Here is a 20,303-nt window from a genome sequence, read left to right as displayed (position 1 = left end):
CAATTTAAACATGCTGTAAAAAATGATCTGTCGGGTATTTTGAGCTTAAACTTCACATACACACTCTGGGGACATCAGAGACTTATTTTACATCTTGTGAGAGGGGGAATAATAGGTCCCATTTAAGTTTTCATCCAGCCTATTCCTCAAACAAAGATGGTTTCAGAAGACTTGAACTTCATTTTTGGGTGGATTATTCCTTTAATATGTGTCTATATAATATGCATTTGGAGACAGACCAGAGACTTTGCACTTTCTGTTGATGTTGTCTGTGTACATGAGTTTATTTATGAGCTGTGATCTTTATAGATATGGACGTGAGTATCAAGTTGACCCCGGGCCATCCTTCAGATCCTGCTTCTAGCCCTAACGCCATCCCCATTGCTGCCCCACGGCAACACCGAGCTCACCGCAGCGGAGGAACGCGGGATGACCGCTACCGATCAGGTAATGAAAATTTGTTTGCCATTTATGCATTACTGTTTAAAATTTGGGATCGATAAGAATGATTATTGAAAGAATATTGTGAAATATTATTACAATTTAAATGCAATGTTTTTAAAAAAAAAAATATATGTATTATAGAAATCATTCTAATATGCTAATTTGCTACTCAAGAAACAATCCTGCTTTTTATACATTTTGAAAACATTTTGTAAGTAAATTTATTTATATATGTATTTATTTATATATGTCGTGTATATATTGGTTGTAAAAAAAAAAGTATTGTCAGTATAAGCAGCTATTTAGGAAAGCTCATCAGTGGAGAAAGATGCTTTTTCTCCCCTGATTGTGTAGTTACGGCATTTACATCGTGCAACTGTAATGTGTTTGTCACCACATAGAGACAATTCTCTGTCTCTACATGAGTCAGTCACTGTTTGGTGACATTGTTGGATGTCTCATCTGCCTCTTGTCATGTGCTATTGTGTAATTGTTAATCTCTTTGTTTGTCTTTCTGTACTCTTCGTTCTCTCTTCATCTCATCGTTCTTTGTGTCCGTCTGCTAGATATCCACACAGAGGCTGTGCAGGCTGCTCTGGCCAGGCATAAAGAGGAGAAAATGGCCCTTCCTATGCCCACTAAGCGTCGCTCAGCCTTCGTCCAGTCTCCGGCGGAAAACTGCACTCCTCCCGGTAGGTCCTGCATCGCCCACAAGCCTTCTGCTTCTCCTTCTGTACAGATCTCACTGACCAGCAGGGTCTCGGAAAATACAGGCACACCCGAACCTTTAGCGCACACCCTGGCCTTCATACGAGAAAATTATAAAAAATATCTTAACAGGGCTTAAAAAAATATATAATTATCGGGCAGAAACTGTATATTCGTTCCGAAAACGGTTTGATTAGAAAAAATACCGGTTAATAACTTTATTTAAAATATACTGTATATATATTTTGCCTATACTTTATATCAGAGCTTGAACTGAAGAGCTTGTTACTTAACCTCGTGACTCCAGTGGATCCTCAAACTCGGCAAAACCTCATACAGAAACTCCACCCGCCTCAACACATTTTGGAGACCGTGTTTGACCTCTGCTTGTTTGCTGTGCAAGGGTAAATAAAAAAAATAAGTACCACAATTTCTTTATTCAAAACATGATGTGTTGTAAAGGCTAATGTTTTATGTATTTGAGGAGCCGAGAGGAGTGTCTTAGTCTGGTATTTGCCATCTAGTCATATAGCCAATACAGCATGTGTGTAACACTTTGTCTTTTATAACACAAGCTTTTTGACAAATATATTAAACAACAGTAGCCGCGTTTCCATTACCCTTCAAATTGCGCAAATTGAAATTGCGAATTGAAAATACTCCCAATGGAAAGATGTCAATTGCGCAAAAACTCCCATTTATCGCAAAAAAGTTTTTGCGCTCGCATGAGGTGGTTTTTCAGGCAATTCGAAAAATAAATATTTCGCAAAACTCCAATGGAAACAGTTTTAGCGCATTTACAGGTCACCTGGCGTAGATGACGCGGTATGTTTGGACAGAATAAGAGAGTTCTTTATTAAATTCATAAAAGACAAAAGAATTACAGGAATACTGGATTCTAAACCTCAAAGAAATGCCACGATCAAGACCTCGAAGCAGATATGAGGGAGAAACACCCAGAAAAACCTCATATGTGCCGCTCTCAAGTATAAGGGTCTTTCCTTACCATTAATGATTGGATAACGTGTACGTCTCTTTCTATTAATAATAATGGCTAGTGTGGCTGGGATACATAAACCTACCAACGTCTGTTGCCATGATTTTTGGAATGACTTTTCGCGAGAGGAAAAAAATGAAGTTTTAGTCGCATAACATCGGTTAATGGAAACGCCGTCATTTCGCAAAAGTTTTTTGTCGACATTTAGAAAAAATCGCAAAAGTTTTGCGCAAATCTGTAATGGAAACGAGCCTAGTAAAAACTGAGCAGCCACATAGCTACAATAACGTTTGTAACTTGCAAGTTAATAACTTAATATGATGCACTTACTGCCTCAATGCGACCGTTCTAATGATGGACAAATCTCAGACTTTCGCTTGTGAAAATCCTCGTAACTCCATGTGAGCTTGATTTTGGAAAAATGTCTGACCATACATAAAGCCACAAAACTAACTTTGACAGTAGGGTGTTTAATTATTTTAAAAAACACTACTTTATTTTTTAAATTTCCTAAATAGTAGCAGTTTTTGCACTAACCTGCTATTTTCGCTGGTTTCAAAACACTGCTGGATATCGGAGCCCTGTATCATATATTCTCTAGTGATATTCTAAGAATATATTAATTTTATATTAATTTCCCATATAGGTCAGGATGATATTTGAAGCAAATGTTGGATAATTCCATCTTTTCTATTGTATACTAACATGTTTGCCAAATATTTATTGTACTATAACCACAATTTCAGTATCACTGCTAATACATCATATCAGATTCATCATTTATTTGTGTCTGTCTTTTGTGGCCTTTATCTGTAAGCATTTTTAAAAGGTTATTTCTGTGCATAAATAGCTGCTTTAACTGTTGTTATATGTGTGTGGCCACAGATACATCATCGGCATCAGAGGACGAGGGCTCCCTGCGCAGGCGTCAGGCTGCAATCAGTGCAATGCTGGCTCAGAATCTCCAGAGTCCCGAGTATTGGATCAACCGCTCTGTCCAGGGCTCCTCCACCTCCTCCTCTGCCTCCTCCACGCTCTCTCATGGAGAAGGCAAAACTCATAACCACAACCACAGCCAGGGCCAGACCAGCATGCTCGCAGATGTGCTGGCACACACCCGCATAGGTACTGCAAGATAATGAGTCACACGTACATACATGTTCAGGTGCTGAATCATAGACAACCACTGATACACACACAAAAGAGCCTCAGTTTTATAGGTCTGACACTTACGCAAGCACAATTTAACTTCCAATGAACTGGTCAGGGCAAAACAAAGCAATGAAAATCCAAACCAGTCAGTGTGGATATTGACTTTTCAAACCTGTTTGTTCAGTTGTGTTTCATATTGAGCATGAGCATGGGTTCACCAGATGAATCACTGTGCTGTTATGTGTCTTCACTGCAGAGAGCAGCAGCATTCCTCCTGACGTCACATCCACAGTGCCTCAGGACAGGAACTCCAGAGCGGACCTGCCACCCAACATCGTAGTGAAGGGCATAAGCCGCGTCCAGAGCCGCTCCAGCATGATGGAAACTGCCGGCGGTACAAACAACATCTCACACAGCTCATACATGCAGGGACCTTAAACCAAACCAATTGGTTCTCAACTCAAAGGCCCACCATTGTGCCAACATACCAAGATATGTTTGGTATTTCTGCTGTTATTTACCAAGCAGAAACTGTGTATTGATATATTACATTTAATAACATGACACATTTTGTGATTCCATAAGTTAAGAACTGTATGTCCTTCAATGAAAATAGTTACTGAGGGGAGAAACTTTTTTTTTTTTCATCCATTTTATGTAATTTAATTTAAAGTTATTTTAATAATGATGTATTCATTTAAATGTGGCACCTTGGCTGAGAACCACCGATCTACAGTAGGTCAGAGTTGAATTTCCATAGTTAAAACATTTGCAAATGTTGTACAAGCAAAATTTGTATGTTCTCTTGTGTATTTTTTTCATAAAATAACCCTTGATACTGCATTGCATATTAACTAATGTTAACCTTAACATTGTCTAGCTAGCGTCCACTAGCCTGTAAAAATGTAATGGAGGTTGCCACATTTTGCATAACAATTGGAATTTAGGAGGCCCACGGACATGGGAAAACCTGGAGTTTTACGATGTGTTGTTTCCAGGGCAAAAAAAGGGGGAAGGAGATAGCTTCAAATATCTTAAAAATGTCATGAACCTTTTGTTGAATATAAAGCATTCTAGTTAGCTCAGCTGTTAAATATTTTGTTTGCAACAAATAAATAAATCCAGTTATCACAAAATAATATAATACAATATATATATGTAAATATAATGAAATAATGTAAATTCATTGATTTGAATGGCTTTTTCACTTCCAGCACAATATTGTTGAGCTGGTTCAGAGTGTCATTTGGTTTACCACTTGTTTATTCACTTCCCAAATAAGCAACAGAAATCATTTCCTCTCCATGTCTTTTTTTAGAGTAATCATAAATGAAAGTAGTTGTCATGCGTTTCTGCTAACATTTTAATGTTTTCTTCCTCCTTTGTCGTGATGCCATCTGACTGTAGGAAAAGGTAGGGGTGGATGGGTGTTTAGTGCAGTGTAGTGACACCCAGTGGTTTTGTCCTCCCTAATTGATCCTGTATGATTCTGTGTGTCATTCCAGTTTGTTGTTCACTTCTGTGTTGTGACAGAACCTCTTCCTTATTGAATCCTCCATATTTGCTTTGGCTCTGTCTGTTTCATATGGTGTCCATTGACCAGCTAATTTTTCCGTAATCTGAACAGGTGAATGAGAATATCTCTGTCAACAGGTGTTCCAGCACACAGTCGTGTCTCCACCAAAATACAGCAGCTGCTCAACACATTGAAGAGGCCCAAGCGGCCTCCTCTCAGCGAGTTCTTCCTGGATGACTCTGAAGAAATTGTGGAAGGTGTGATGCTATTTCTTGGGACATATATTTCATCATATATAATAAAAGCTTCAATTTTGCTTCTAAATTATTTTCTAATTTAATGCAACATTTTTGTTACAAATTATAATAGCAGTTTGAGTGAAAATCAATTTTAAAATTAACATGAATTTCAGAATGTCTTAGTCAATCTGTCCTCCTTTTGCTTTAATGATGACAGCCATGTCAAGCTGCATGAACTTCACGTGTGTGTGAAACCTGATTATCTTTTTCTCCAGTGTGATTTGAAAATACCACATACCATCTTTACAAAGAGTCACGTGTCATAGATTTACCTTATTAGTGTCCTAGAATTGGTGCAGAATAATAAATATTTCTTCTTAATTTTACGTCATAATATTTCTTGATTAAATTAGATTTTTGATGTGGCATTAGATTTTGAACCCCTCTATAACCATCTTCTCCACTTGCAGTTGCACAGCCAGATCCCAACACACCCAGGCCAGAGGGCCGACAGATTATTCCAGTAAAGGGGGAGCCGCTAGGGGTGGTCAGTAACTGGCCTCCAGCTCTGCAGGCGTCACTGGCACGTTGGGGAGCCACACAGGCCAAGAGCCCAGCTCTCACTGTCTTGGACCTCACTGGCAAACCACTCTACACCCTCACCTATGGTGAGATGTCACACTGTTCGGATTGGGACAAGCAGTTTTCCAATGTTTTAATGGGATAGTTTACCCAGAAATACAAATTGTGCAATTAATTACTCACCCTGATGTCATTACAAACCCATATGCTATTATTTTTTTCGGTGCAACAAAGTAGTAGAACATTTTGAAGATTTCTTTTAATATATTTGGTCTTTAATAAGCTCCTGTCACCCCTTGATCCCTCTAGGTAAACTGTGGAGTCGCAGTCTGAAGTTGGCGTACACGCTGTTAAACAAACTCGGCACCAAAAACGAACCAGTTCTGAAGCCTGGAGATCGAGTAAGATTTCAACACAGTGCTTGGCACACTGCAATCGCATACTGTTCTCAGCTCAAGGCTATTTCTGATTCTCCATATTTCTCCATTTAGGTGGCATTAGTTTATCCCAACAGTGACCCTGGGATGTTCTGGGTGGCCTTTTATGGGTGCCTTCTCGCTGAGGTCATTCCTGTCCCGATAGAGGTGCCTTTATCTCGGAAGGTATGAGAGAAGATCAAAACCTCTAAAATGACATTAGCTTGTTGAAGTGTTTACAGTTGTTCGTGTGATTTTTTAGGATGCAGGAAGTCAGCAGATAGGCTTCCTGTTGGGCAGTTGTGGTGTGGGACTCGCTCTCACTAGTGAGATTTGTCTAAAAGGACTTCCAAAGACCCCGAATGGAGAAATACAGCAATTTAAAGGTTAGTTCCCTGTTGCTTTTCTTATCACCCTGCTTCCTCACATTTATCATAAACTTCTCTTTTGAGGCTGTAGAATGGCAGTTTAACCTGTTTTTTTACAGGATGGCCTCGACTCAAATGGGTGGTCACTGATACCAAGTATCTTACCAAACCCTCCAAGGACTGGCAGCCGCACATACCTACTGCAAACACTGACACTGCTTACATAGAGGTGAGTGTGGGTGTTTACAGTAGGTGAGTAAGAATCCTTTCAGTCTCTGATGTGTGTGTGTAATATGTGCGTGATGTGTGTGTTCAGTACAAGGCCTCGAAGGAGGGTACGGTGATGGGAGTGGCTGTGTCGAAAATCTCCATGCTGACACACTGTCAGTCTCTAACACAGGCCTGTAATTACTGTGAAGGTGAGTGCTACACTATTACTGTAGAACAAATGCATTGAAGTATTCCTGTTACTGCAACAGCACAGCACTGAGCAGCCCCAGAATTAAGCAGTGAGATTAATTAATTTATAGCCAGTGCTTAGTTAGATTATTTCATTAGATTTGTACTAATTAGATCATTTTTCTCAATAGTAATTTGGAGATGACTTGCTTTCTATGTTATTTTTTCCCATTTGATTCTCTATAAAATCCTTGTGAACGTTGAAAATTTTTTTTGGCCTGTTTACTGGCGTGTCTCAGTTTATCAATTTAAGTCTAAAATGATTTAATATTTACCATCAGTGTTATTTTAGTATAATTTTTTTAGTGGTGGATGTCATTTTACTAGTATATGTATTATTATATGATGTATTATTATTTATTTACATTTAGAATTTTCTTACTTTTTTATATTTTCACTTTTCTTTTTAATTTTTGTTTAAGGTTTAGTAATTTTGTTATTTGCTTTTGTCATTTGTTTTATTTTAAAAAAAATATTTTTATTTAGCTTTGTTTTAATTTGTTATTTAATTGTTTTAATTTGTTTAATTGAAGTAATTTTAGTTAATTTTAACTTAAACTTATGTTTTTCAGTTAGTTGCCAAGGCAACGTTTCTAATTTTTATTTAATTGTTTCCGTCTAAATTTATATTTCAGTTTTATTTCAATTGCCAAAAATTTTTAATAGTTTGTTAACAATAACAACACTGAAATTATAACAACAACAATACCATTATAATAACTCTTAATATATTTTTTAATACACATTTTTTTCATAACATAACACCCATAACATATAGTTCTTGATTAAGAAATATTCTGACATTATAAAAATGTTTTCTGTGCTCTTTCTTAGGAGAAACACTGGTTAATGTCCTGGATTTCAAGAAAGACTCAGGCCTTTGGCATGGAGTTCTAACGGTGAGTGCGATTCCTCTGAAAATTTCTGTTCTGTGCATTCTTTTCAGTTTCACAGACTTGTTGCTACATGGTTGCTGTTTTTTTAACTTCCGCATGTTTGTGCATTCTTACAGAGTGTCATGAACAGGATCCACACTATAAGTGTGCCTTACTCTGTCATGAAGGCTTGTCCACTGTCCTGGGTGCAGAGAGTTCATGTTCACAAAGGTAAAGGCATCCTCAACATCTGTGCATGTAGTTTTGTTATTGTGATCTGGACAATGGCCAATCATGTTGAATCAGCAGTTCTGTGGTACAGTGTCTAAAGTTCTTTCATGTTTGTTTACACACAGCTCGTATGGCCTTGGTGAAATGTAGAGATTTGCACTGGGCAATGATGGCTCACAGAGATCAGAAGGACACCACTCTTTCTTCCCTGCGCATGCTGATAGTAGCTGATGGAGCCAATCCCTGTAAGGAAACAAGCTAGGGGAAAGAGATTGCTGTATTTCTGTGTTTCTGTGGCTTTAAGTGCCAATAAATGGTCCATATTTCTGTCTTAGGGTCTGTGTCGTCTTGTGATGCCTTTCTGAACGTGTTTCAGTCTCATGGTCTGAAACCTGAGATGATCTGCCCATGTGCTTCCTCCCCTGAGGCCATGACCGTAGCCATCCGCAGGTACCTGCATGTATTAAGAGCTGTGCACATCATCTTTCTATACTTAATTGCCATAGATATGCTTTAAAGTCACTCTTTGTGTTTAGGCCTGGTACTCTAGGCGCTCCACTCCCTGCCAGGGCCATCCTGTCAATGGCAGGACTCAGTCACGGGGTGATTCGGGTCAACACAGAGGATAAGAACTCTGCCCTTACCGTGCAAGATGTAGGACATGTCATGCCTGGAGGTGAGACTCCATTTGAACATTTGACTGTAGATTATGTGAGTGTGGTGTGAATCGTTGAAACCAGTTTCTACCTTGGAAACAACTACTGGATATTAGCAACTAATTTAGCATGTGTTAAATCAGCAAAAACTTTAATTTTTGCTTTAACTGATTTATATCCTTTTAGTAACCTGAACAAAAATAATGCACAAAATACAATGTTTATGAACCCGACCCAAACCACATCCACGCATCGTTTAAAATGTTTCCGTATCAATGCAATATAGTGAGAATAATAATAAAAATCTATATTATAATATTTTATGAATATAAATGATTGTATAGGCACATAAGTGTCTTAAATGTTGGATTTTGTTTTTATTTCAATTCATTTAATAATTACAGATTTAAATATTTCAAGATTTCAGTACATTTCAAAAACATTGTGTTTGAAATCATTTCTGTCTTGTCTTTCTGCTCCACAGCTCTGATGTGTATTGTGAAGCCCGATGGGCCGCCCATGCTCTGTAAGACTGATGAGATCGGGGAGATAGTGTTGAACTCGCGTGCCGGAGGCACCATGTACTACGGCCTGCCCGGGGTGACCAAGAACACTTTTGAAGTACGGAAAAAGTGCATGGAGAGAAATAATTCTGCAAGCAATACACAGAATACACACATTTACTCAAAACATCTCTCACTGACCTTATTGACTGCAGGTGATTCCTGTAAACTCAGGTGGTACCCCTATAGGAGATGTTCCCTTCACGCGCACTGGACTGTTGGGCTTTGTGGGTCCGGTAAGTAATACTGTAGTAGTTTAGTTTTTCTATATATTTGTAAATGATTTGAACGCATTAAGGATTTTGAATTCATTGCATACTTTAACACGTTAACGTTGACAGCCCTATATTTGAGGGGTTTTTTGATAAATACTGTTCTTTTGAACTTTCTGTATTAAAAAAAATCCTGAAATTATCAAAAAATCTTGATTAAATAAACAATTCAAGAAATTTTAAAATCCTTTGAACAGTAGTGTACATATAGCATGGAACAAAGCCTATTTGTATTTGCAGCTACTAAGATTTGTAGCACAGTATTTTGTCTTTTATTGAATGAACTGTTCTCTGTGCCCTCAGGGAAGTTTGGTGTTTGTGGTGGGGAAGATTGAGGGTCTGCTTGCAGTCAGTGGTCGCAGACACAATGCAGATGACCTGGTGGCCACAGCACTGGCGGTAGAGCCAGTCAAAACCGTCTACAGAGGGAGGTACGAATGACGCAAAAGAAAAAACAAAAACACATTCAAATTACAGGTGGAAATGTGATGTGGTTTTGAAAGTGTGTGTGGTATATATGCAGGATTGCTGTGTTCTCCGTCACTGTGTTCTATGATGAGCGAATAGTGATCGTGGCAGAGCAGAGGCCTGATGCCAATGAAGAGGACAGTTTCCAGTGGATGAGTAGAGTCCTACAGGTAATACACAAACAACCAAGTTGTTGTCCTCACTTAAAACTGATTTAGTTTAGTCTGAAGTAGGTCATTGAAATGAATGGACCTGAGCCAGCAGGCTTAATGTAATGAGGCAGAACACAATGACAAATTGACAATATCCAATGTTGCAATTATAGGTTTTGACCCTCTATTTCACAGTAATGGGTGTCATGAATTCCTGTCCCTGTATGCTTTTCCACAGGCAATAGACAGTATCCACCAGGTGGGATTGTATTGTTTGGCGCTGGTGCCTGGAAACACGTTACCCAAAACTCCTCTGGGTGGTATACACGTGTCCGAGACCAAGCAGCACTTCCTGGAGGGTTCTCTGCACCCTTGCAACATTCTGATGTGCCCTCATACGTGTGTGACCAACCTCCCAAAACCCAGACAAAAGCAGCCAGGTACTGAAAAACATATCAAATCCTGAAAAATAGTCACGTTTCTCAGAAATGTGATCAGTTATCTGAATTTGATGAGGGGAATGAACTTTAAGCATCAAGTTAATTGCCATTAGTTCAAAGGAACATCCTTAGTTGTTTTATTAATATGTACTTTATCTTTACCTGTTATTTGTTTTTTGTTAAACATTTTTATGTTTTATATATATATATATATATATATATATATATATATATAATTATGTTACTATTTTAATGTTTTCATATTTCTCACACCTGTTCTTATGAATCTGCAAAATACTTTAAATTGCTATTATGTGTGAAATTTGCTAAAAATAAACTTGTCTTGTCTTGAAGTGGGAGTTGGTCCGGCCTCCATCATGGTGGGCAACCTGGTTGCAGGAAAAAGGATCGCACAGGCTAGTGGGAGAGATCTTAGGCTCATTGATGACCAAGAACAATCCAGAAAGGTTAGCCAAAGATTACTAGACTACTGCCTAGTAAACTCTATTGATATCCCTGCATGATATCCCAGGACATGAAGATTTCAGTAATGCCTCTTATCTCTTATAGTAGTCTATAATAGAGTAATACAATCTTTAAGTGTATTATAATACACAATATTATAAGTATTTTGCAACATTAAGCCTCCAGTTTCTAGGTACTTGAAAACACCACAGGATTGCACCTTGATATCTGGTTTAAATGATAATATCATTAACTCTAACTCAGCATAAATAGTTTAAGGAGAAGTGGAGATGAAGAGTTTTTTCTCGTCTCCTCTAAGCTTGTGCTCTGGTCTGTCTTTCTCTCTCGTGTGGGGGGCTGTAGCTCTGTGTGTGGCCCACTAACATGGTAAGGCTGAATGCCAGCAACGCTCTGCTATTTGTGTGTGCTGAGCTTTAAATCCCCATTGCTACCAACAACAACAGCCACCTCAGGGCCTTACAGGGACCATAAAAAAAAGTTTATAAAGTATGAATTTAGTTTTTACTTCAAAATGGAAGCAAAATGGACCCTTTTGTCAGAATAGACTAAATTGACTTAATATCGCAGAATTGTGACTTAATTCATTGTAATTGCTACTTTTGCATCTCAAAATGTGTTTTATGTCCTACAAATGTGGCTTTAATTCAGATTACATAAACATTACATTTCAGAAACTGTAGGCACACTTTTACTGCATGGTGTGGTCATTATTGCTGCTGCCTGCATGAGTCCTGCTGTGTGTGTTTAAAGACAGACACACTATGTGAACTATCACCTACCCCTGATATTATAAACCTTACACCTGTTTTATTTGCTGGCTTAATATTGCTGTTTGCTGAAATGCTATGAGCTGATTTGTGTCTTCCTGTTATGTTAAAGACTAAGATTACTCTTGATCTTATTGTGGTTTATATGGATAAGTTGACCTGTCCTCTTCTGTTCTGTAGCATCAGTTCCTGTCTGAAGCCCTGCAGTGGAGAGCACAGACTGATCCTGATCATGTTCTCTATATGCTGCTGAATGCAAAGGTGACACGCATATACAACCCCCATCAAACTGATTATGTAGTCAAACCATCAGCCCGTTCTGACTTATTTTTTGCTCTGGCCTGCAGGGTGTAGCAGTGAGCTCAGCCACATGTTCTCAACTGCACAAAAAAGCAGAGAAGATCACTGCAGCTTTGCTGGAAAGAGGAGGAATTAACACTGGAGACAACGTAGTACTGCTTTATCCTCCCGGTAATGACATCCATCACAGCTTTCAAAGAACATGTTAAAGTGCTGTCACATTAGGAAATGTCTGTGAAATTTTTGCAGGCAAAAAAAACAAAAAAACAGTCCATTGTCTATTGGCTGCTCACACTGAAGTGAGTTTCAAATACAGTGAATCCGCATGACCAACTTGCAAGGGAAATCTTTAGCCCTCACACAAAATTCTAGATCAAATAGATTCCTAATGAAAACAAAAATTCACAGAACAACAGTAGATGTGACCTCACCTCAGTTAATATACAGCTAGAATGAACGCATTAATGCACAGATTTTGTTTTTAATTAAAATTATTAGTAGAACTTCGGCAGAATCTTTTATATGAACATACTATGCAGTTATTTTGCATTTTTCAATTGTTTTTTCTTTTCTTTTTTTACAAAAGATGATTCAAATATATGGTAACTTCAGTGCCTGTTGGCCACATAGAAAATCTATTGTTTTAATCCAGCGGTCACTGAAGTTGACATGCATTTCCGAGCACCTTAAAAGGATAGTCCACCCAAAAATGAAGATTCTGTCATCATTAACTCATCCTCATGTCGTTCCAAACCTCTACGACTGCCTTTCCTCAGCTGAACACAAAATATATTTTGAAGAATGTTAGTAACTAAACATTTTCAATTTTCCATTGTATGGATGAAAAAAATACAATGGAAGTCAATGGGAACTGAAACTGTTTGGTTATCAACTGTCCCTTTAAAGACCCAGAAATAACAGCATGAAATACCACATGACATATTATCAAGAAAGATGTTTTCTTCTTTCCTGCAGGCATAGATCTTATAGCCTCCTTTTATGGATGTCTGTATGCCGGCTGTGTTCCAGTCACCGTCAGGCCTCCTCACCCACAGAATCTTGGTGCCACTCTCCCCACAGTCCGAATGATCATTGATGTGAGTCTGTTTATTTTGCACATGCCATCCATTTATGATTTTATTAGAGCAGGGGTAGTCCGCGTCAGTCATGTAGTGCCACAGTCCTGCAGAGTTTTGCTCCAACTCTGATAAAATAAAATAAAAACTTCCTGTAGCTTTTCAAGTAACCCTTAAGACCTTGATTAGCTTGTTCAGGTGCGTTTGATTAGGGTTGGAGCAAAACTCTGCAGGACTTTGGCTCTCCAGGACTGACGTTGACCACATCTGTTAGAGCATGGCATATAAATCTGTGAAATGTCGTCTGTATCAGGTGAGCAAAGCAGCATGCATCCTCACGACTCAGACCCTGATGAAGACTTTGCGGTCTAAAGAAGCGGCAGCCAGCGTGAACGTGAAGACGTGGCCGAATATCATAGACACGGGTACAGAAATTAAAAATATTCCAATGGCTTTTATGCTTACTGATGAAAGATCGGTATCCCTGACTTGACTGCTCTTGTGTGTTCAGATGATCTTCCCAGAAAACGGCCTTCACAAATCTATAAACCGCCCACTGCAGAAATGTTGGCCTACCTGGACTTCAGTGTGTCCACCACAGGCATGCTGACCGGAGTTAAGGCAAGACTCGTCTCTTTTCCTCTTTTTTTTTTTTTTGGCAAGAACAAGTGTGTAGTATCTTTCTCTTAATTTTGTCTGGTCAGGTCCTAAACAGCTTGTTTATGTGTTTCTTTCAGATATCTCACGCAGCGGTCAATGCTTTATGTCGATCCCTCAAACTGCAATGTGAGCTGTACTCCTCCAGACAAATTGCCATCTGCATGGACCCCTACTGTGGCCTGGGCTTCGTGCTGTGGTGTCTGTCAAGGTAGTACACACAGTGTATTGTGATTTTGACTTAACCAGACGTAACGCAATAAATCACATCTATTCCATGTTAATCTGAGGTTAAGCGGTGTCTGCACCTGGTTAGGACAATTTATAGAATACCCATTGTAACTTGTATCTTTTTGTGTAGTGTTTATTCAGGTCACCAGTCAATCCTGATCCCTCCCTCGGAGCTGGAGACGTCTCTGCCCCTGTGGCTGAGCACGCTCAGTCAGTATAAGATCAGAGACACCTTCTGTTCATACTCGGTCATGGAGCTCTGCACCAAGGGCCTTGGCACACAGACTGAAACTCTAAAGGTGAGTCAGCAGGATACAGATTCACTACCGTTCAAAAGTTTGGTATGTTTTTTTTCTTCTCTAATGCTTACCAAGAATGTATTTTTGTTCAAATAAATGCAGTATTGTTACGCCTGAGGCTGTATTTCGGTGCGTGTGTTTCTCTCCCTCCGTTGTTTCCACTGTCTCTCGCCCTCTGGGGATTTTGCGTCACTCAGGCGTAACAGTAAAAACCGCAATATTGTGAAACTGTATGCGTCACATGCTCGTGTCATTCTGAACCTGTATGACTACAGTGCAACACAAAAGGAGTATTTTTAAGAATATACTGGCCATTCTTTTCAGCTCCAAAATTATGAAAAAATATTCCAAGTCTTCTGATACCGATAATAAGTTCGACAAGATCGACCTAGCTCACAAAACCAGCCTGAATGATTCACTTACAAAAAGGAATGATCCAGTTCTTGATTTAAACACAAATCATTCATATGGAATAGAACAATCAGCAAGTTGAAAAAAAAGAAAGAAAGAAAGAAAAAGAAAGAAAGAAAGAAAGAAAGAAAGAAAGAAAGAAAAAGAAATCATAAGGGTTCGGAATGACACGAGGGTGAGTAAATGATAGAATTAAAAATTTTGGGTTAATAATCCTGTAATACTGAGGACAACAGACAGGGATGGTAAAGGTAAATAAAGTGTGGACGTGTCTATAAAAGCTGATGAGAGATGTATGTGCAGGCGCGCGGCGTGAACCTATCATGTGTAAGGAGCTGTGTCGTCATAGCCGAAGAGAGGCCTCGTTTGGCTCTCACGCAGTCATTCTCCAAGCTCTTCAAAGACCTGGGCCTGTCTCCACGCGCAGTGAGCACCGCTTTCGGCGCCAGAGTCAACTTGGCAATCTGTCTACAGGTTGGGCCAATAAATATATTGCATCAACTGTGTCATGACACAAAAGCAAAGCCTTATTTAGATTTCTGTCTCCTTCCATCAGGGCACTGCTGGTCCAGACCCGACCACTGTCTATGTAGACATGAAGTCCCTCCGTCATGACAGGTATGTGTGAGATGGCAGTGATGACTTGAAGACAGTCTGTACATGCTTATATTGTGACGTTGTCCTTCTTTCTCTGTCATAGAGTGAGACTGGTGGAGAGAGGAGCTCCTCAGAGTCTGCCACTGATGGAGTCTGGGACTGTAAGTCCATCCTAGTTCTAGTTCTGTCCTAATTTATCTTCAGTTCTGGGTAGATTACTTGCTAATTATAGTCTGTTACTGATTACAAATTACATGACGAAAATTGTGGTTAGTATTTGAATCTGTTATTTTACACATTTTAAGGAATGTATTCTATTTTTTGATTAATTTTAGATTACTTTTAACTCGTTTATCACATAGATTGGATTGGATTGTATCATATTCATATCAGAAAATATATTCTATATATATAAAAAATAGAAAATATAATATATAAAATTAGAAAGAATGAAAATATATTCCAGTTTTATCAACAACATGAAGGATCCCAAACTTCAGGGTGTTCATGAGTTGATGAAAAGTAAATAATATATATATATTAAAGTGAAAAAATTATATATATATATACAATTATATCAGACATATCAGTCATCCCGTATTGTTTTCTTTGCCTTACCTCAGATGCTTCCTGGAGTGAGAGTAATCATTGTGAACCCAGAGACAAGAGGACCATTAGGAGACTGTCATCTAGGCGAGGTGACCAAACATATTTAATTGGAGTAAACGCACAAATACAACTTGTTTCAGTGATGTACATTTCTCTATATAGGAAATTTCTCCATATTCTTATCATGCTCTGTGTGACAGCTGTCATCTTCATCACTTTCTTGCCTTTTTTTCTAGATCTGGGTGAACAGTCCTCACAATGCCAGTGGTTACTATACCATCTATGGTGAGGAGAGCCTGCAGGCCGACCATTTCAACACACGGCTGAGCTTTGGAGAGACCGAAACGCTTTGGGCCAGAACCGGATATCTGGGATTTGTCAGGAGGACAGAGCTACTGGATGCCAGTGGAGGTCCGTAATAGCAATTTAAAAGTTTGGTGTCAGAAATTTGAAAGAAATTAATACTTTTACTCAGCAAGGATGCATTACATTCAAAAGTGTCAAAATTGACAGTAAACACTTTTACATTGTCACGAAAGATTTCTATTTCAAATAAATGCTGTTCTTTATTGAAGCTTGTTTCTGGCACAGAATAAAAAAATATAATAGGTAATTGCAACTTTTTATCTCACAATTATGACTTTTTATCTTAAAGAATTGCATGATATAAAGTCAGAATCGCGTGATATAAAGTCGCAATTGTGTGTTATAAAGTCAGAATTGTGAGATATAAACTCGCAATTGCAAGAAATAAACACGCAATTCTTACTTTTCTCAGAATTGCATGTTTATATCTCTTAATTCTGACTTTATAATGCGCAATTGGGAGATATATAGTCAATTGCATGATATAAAGTTGCAATTACGTTTTAAGTCAGAATTATGAGATGTAAACTTGCAATTCTGAGAAAAAAAGTCTTTTTTTCTTTAGAATTGGACTTTATAACTCGCAATTGCGAGTTTACATCTCACAATTCTGAGAAAAGATGTCAGAATTGCGAGATATAAATTCGCATTTGCATGTTATAAAGTCAGAATTGTGAGAGAAAAAGTCAGAAATTGCAAGTTTATTTCTCGCAATTCTGACTTTATTACACGCAATTGTGACTTCATATCACTCAATTCAGACTTAATATCTTGCAATAAAGTCAGAATTGCGAGATGTAAACTCGCAATTGTGAGATAAAGTCGCAATTATATTTTAAAATGTTTTATTCTGTGGCAGAAACAAGCTTCCATTGTTCTTTTTCATCAAAGAATCTGCAAAAATATTAAGCAGCACAACTGTTTTCAACATTGATAATAATAAGAAATGCTTCTTGAGCAACAAATCAGCATATTAAAATGAATTCTGAAGGATCATGTGACACTGAAGACTGGAGTAATAATGCTGAAAATTCAGCATCTAATCACTGAAATTAATTAAATTACATTTTTAAATATATTAAAATAGAACAGTTTTAAATTGTAATATTTTACAATATTACCGTTTTTACTGTATTTTTGAACAAATAAATGCAGCATTGGTAGGCATAAGAGACTTCTTTTAAAAATGTCTTACTGACACTAAACTTTGTAGAACAGTAGTTTACAATTTTCACACATACACTGTAAATATAAGAAAGTTTTTCCACTTATAATTACACTGGATATTCCAAGAAGCTAAATTCATAACCAAATGTCACAAAAAATTTTTTTTTAAATTGCAAGGCATAAAAATATACATGCATTCTCAGAAATTCTATGATATAGTGCTGGTCCACTGTCTCACACCTTTTTCTTGTGGTTTATCATCCACCAGATCGCCACGATGCTCTGTTTGTGGTAGGTTCACTTGATGAAACACTGGAGTTGCGAGGTTTGCGTTATCATCCCATTGACATTGAGACTTCTGTGTCTCGGGCGCACCGCAGCATCGCTGAGAGGTGAGAACCTCGAGATCATTTACGCTTCCTGTCTGCGTGTATCAGTCTCTAATTACTGCACTAAATGAGTTTTATTGTAGTTACTATAAATGATAGTCCCTGTCTCTGATTGGATTGTATGCTTCATCGTACAGTGCCGTCTTTACGTGGACCAATCTTCTGGTGGTCGTGGTGGAGCTCAGTGGTTCTGAGCAGGAAGCTCTCGACCTGGTTCCCCTGGTCACTAATGTTGTGCTGAAAGAGCATCACCTCATCGTTGGTGTAGTGGTCATCGTGGACCCCGGCGTCATACCTATCAACTCAAGGGGCGAAAAGCAACGCATGCACCTGCGCGACTCCTTCCTGGCCGACCAGCTGGATCCCATCTATGTGGCGTACAACATGTGAGCCTAAAGTGGACTAAAGTGCTTAAAGCTCAACGTGTGGCACCCAAAGATCCACTCACAACACAGCTGTTCCTCTGTGCCATTAGCACGCAGCTGGACACGGAGGAAAAAGCTGGCTAGGCCTCTTTCTGCCTCTGCGCTGAGCCTTGTACATATTTTTATGTTCTCTTAATGTGATTGTGGCCTGTTCGACCAATGGCGGTCACCCGGCTTAAGCCATCCAACCCTCCCTGGACATCCGGGAGGGTGGTGCTCTTCTTTTAGAACACATTTCTGCCCTTTAAAACAGGTGAAACCACATTTTCACAAGTTGCATTGACTTTGATGTCTAACTTTTGGTGCCACTTCCGATATGCCTCTTCCATAGAGCAGCGCTTGTGCTCTTGCAGTGAGACCTGAGGGACTTACATGAAGCTTTTCTGCGCACTTTATCTCCTCTCCTGAGCTAGTGCTCAGAGGAGAGTCCTTCAGTTTTCATTCTGGAAGTGCTAACTTAGTTTTATGGATCAACAGTATCACCAGCAAAACAAACATATCTTCTTTTAATCGAAACTGCTAGTCATTTTAATGGTTTTAAAATAAATGCACCACATTTTATTGTTGCATATAGTTTTTTATTTTACTGACATTGCCCACTATAATGCACATCAATAGTGAAGTCTGGTGAGGAGGAATTTGTGGAATTGTCCTCACTGAAAGCACAGCAATTTTAACAGAATACATTTGTAACTTGACATCTATATGCATTAAACGTGTATATTGAAGGTGACAGAAACGTTTCAAGATGAAGACCGTTCTATGCCTAAATGTATGTTTCTGTCTTCATTTCGATTGTTGTGTGTAAAGGGACTGGAACGATGAATAGATGGAAGGTGTTTGTGTGGAGTCTATATATTGTAGTGTCTCACTGGTGTTACTGTATAAACAAATGGACCTTATTATCCGGTCCTACAAAAACTTGACTGATATTTCATACTTGATGGCAATTTTCAGCATAATTTGCTCAAGAACACAATGCAAAAACAATACAAATATTTTACAAATTACAACGATCACAAAATAGATAATTTTCACGTTTAATATCTGTTTTGTCATTCTGTTTCTCGTAAGCCCTGTTCACACTGACACTAAGGTCGCCGAGTGCTGGGCCATGATGTTGCTGCAAATCTGTCAGTGTGAACAACCCTTCAATGTTGAATGTGTGTGTGTGAGAGAGAGTGTGGTAGAAAGTAAGAGTGTTTTAACCAAGGCTTTCCAACATATGGGGAAAAAAGATAATGTGAGCAAAGAGAGATCTTTTCTATCCTAATAAAATTACAGTAAAATGTATTAGCACCTAACATGTCTATTTCAAAATGGCCTTAGATATCAATTTTCTTTCTTCCTGCAGATTGTTTACATGTGAAATTCTGTGCAGCTCTTTAACAATGCACACATTCTCATAACATTTTTTTTTTTCTTTTTGTATTTTTAATTCTCATTTCTTAATTGTCAAAATATTGTTTGTTGGTGCAAAATTTATAAAGTTTTATGTTAATTAAATTTATTGTTGTCATCAATGAATCTTTTACTGTCTTTACTACAGTAATTTCAGGTGAGCATTGTGCAAATAAGGAACTGTTGAATGAGCCTCACACCGTTTCTACACTGGACGAGACAGTGAGAGTAGAGCGAGCGCTTTTAAGTACATCAGAAATAGACTGGGCCATCAGTTTACTGTGGGAAATTTGTCGGGTTGCACCACATCCGGTGTAGACGGTATCACTGATTATAATGGGTTCTATCTGCTTCGTCACGTGTGTCTGGTGTAGACCGTGTTAAAAGATTTAGTGCTCTCAACCAATTCTGTGAGGAAAAGGCAAACTAATCCATTTATATTTAACAGCAAAACTGTACTGCACATCAATACAAATTTATTTAAATTAATTTGAGCTGTTTTTAGGTTTTGTACTGTCCTGCATTTATACCTTTATTTGATTAACATTATGCTTAGGTATAAATGCAGGGACAGAAATTATATT

The 20,303-nt window shown here is 38.3% G+C and overlaps 1 protein-coding gene across 1 annotated transcript in view; it reads left to right on the top strand.

Moving 5' to 3' along the window:
• The window catches only part of dip2ba (disco-interacting protein 2 homolog Ba), a 49,641-nt gene extending 29,800 nt beyond the window's left edge, over positions 1–19,841 (top strand). The window contains exons 3-38 of the mRNA XM_084099792.1: positions 310–447; positions 1,011–1,136; positions 3,035–3,274; positions 3,558–3,695; positions 4,955–5,074; positions 5,527–5,724; positions 5,948–6,039; positions 6,130–6,240; positions 6,317–6,440; positions 6,542–6,651; positions 6,739–6,841; positions 7,716–7,780; positions 7,894–7,987; positions 8,113–8,232; positions 8,323–8,437; positions 8,524–8,663; positions 9,128–9,264; positions 9,362–9,442; positions 9,782–9,909; positions 10,002–10,116; positions 10,337–10,538; positions 10,893–11,005; positions 11,972–12,052; positions 12,139–12,262; positions 13,067–13,188; positions 13,481–13,592; positions 13,679–13,788; positions 13,905–14,035; positions 14,186–14,354; positions 15,069–15,239; positions 15,322–15,383; positions 15,466–15,523; positions 15,986–16,060; positions 16,208–16,382; positions 17,773–17,896; positions 18,031–19,841. Coding sequence (XP_083955918.1) covers positions 310–447; positions 1,011–1,136; positions 3,035–3,274; positions 3,558–3,695; positions 4,955–5,074; positions 5,527–5,724; positions 5,948–6,039; positions 6,130–6,240; positions 6,317–6,440; positions 6,542–6,651; positions 6,739–6,841; positions 7,716–7,780; positions 7,894–7,987; positions 8,113–8,232; positions 8,323–8,437; positions 8,524–8,663; positions 9,128–9,264; positions 9,362–9,442; positions 9,782–9,909; positions 10,002–10,116; positions 10,337–10,538; positions 10,893–11,005; positions 11,972–12,052; positions 12,139–12,262; positions 13,067–13,188; positions 13,481–13,592; positions 13,679–13,788; positions 13,905–14,035; positions 14,186–14,354; positions 15,069–15,239; positions 15,322–15,383; positions 15,466–15,523; positions 15,986–16,060; positions 16,208–16,382; positions 17,773–17,896; positions 18,031–18,283 — 4,577 coding nt within the window. The 3' untranslated portion in view covers positions 18,284–19,841. The remainder of the gene's footprint in view (positions 1–309; positions 448–1,010; positions 1,137–3,034; positions 3,275–3,557; positions 3,696–4,954; positions 5,075–5,526; positions 5,725–5,947; positions 6,040–6,129; positions 6,241–6,316; positions 6,441–6,541; positions 6,652–6,738; positions 6,842–7,715; positions 7,781–7,893; positions 7,988–8,112; positions 8,233–8,322; positions 8,438–8,523; positions 8,664–9,127; positions 9,265–9,361; positions 9,443–9,781; positions 9,910–10,001; positions 10,117–10,336; positions 10,539–10,892; positions 11,006–11,971; positions 12,053–12,138; positions 12,263–13,066; positions 13,189–13,480; positions 13,593–13,678; positions 13,789–13,904; positions 14,036–14,185; positions 14,355–15,068; positions 15,240–15,321; positions 15,384–15,465; positions 15,524–15,985; positions 16,061–16,207; positions 16,383–17,772; positions 17,897–18,030) is intronic.
• Positions 19,842–20,303: the final 462 nt, after the last annotated feature.

Source organism: Abramis brama (genome assembly GCF_963993115.1).
Source record: "Abramis brama genome assembly, chromosome: 22".
Classification (NCBI taxonomy): Eukaryota; Metazoa; Chordata; class Actinopteri; order Cypriniformes; family Leuciscidae; genus Abramis; species Abramis brama.
The sequence above is the reverse complement of the archived record's forward strand: the minus strand, read 5'-3'. Positions and strand labels throughout refer to the sequence as shown.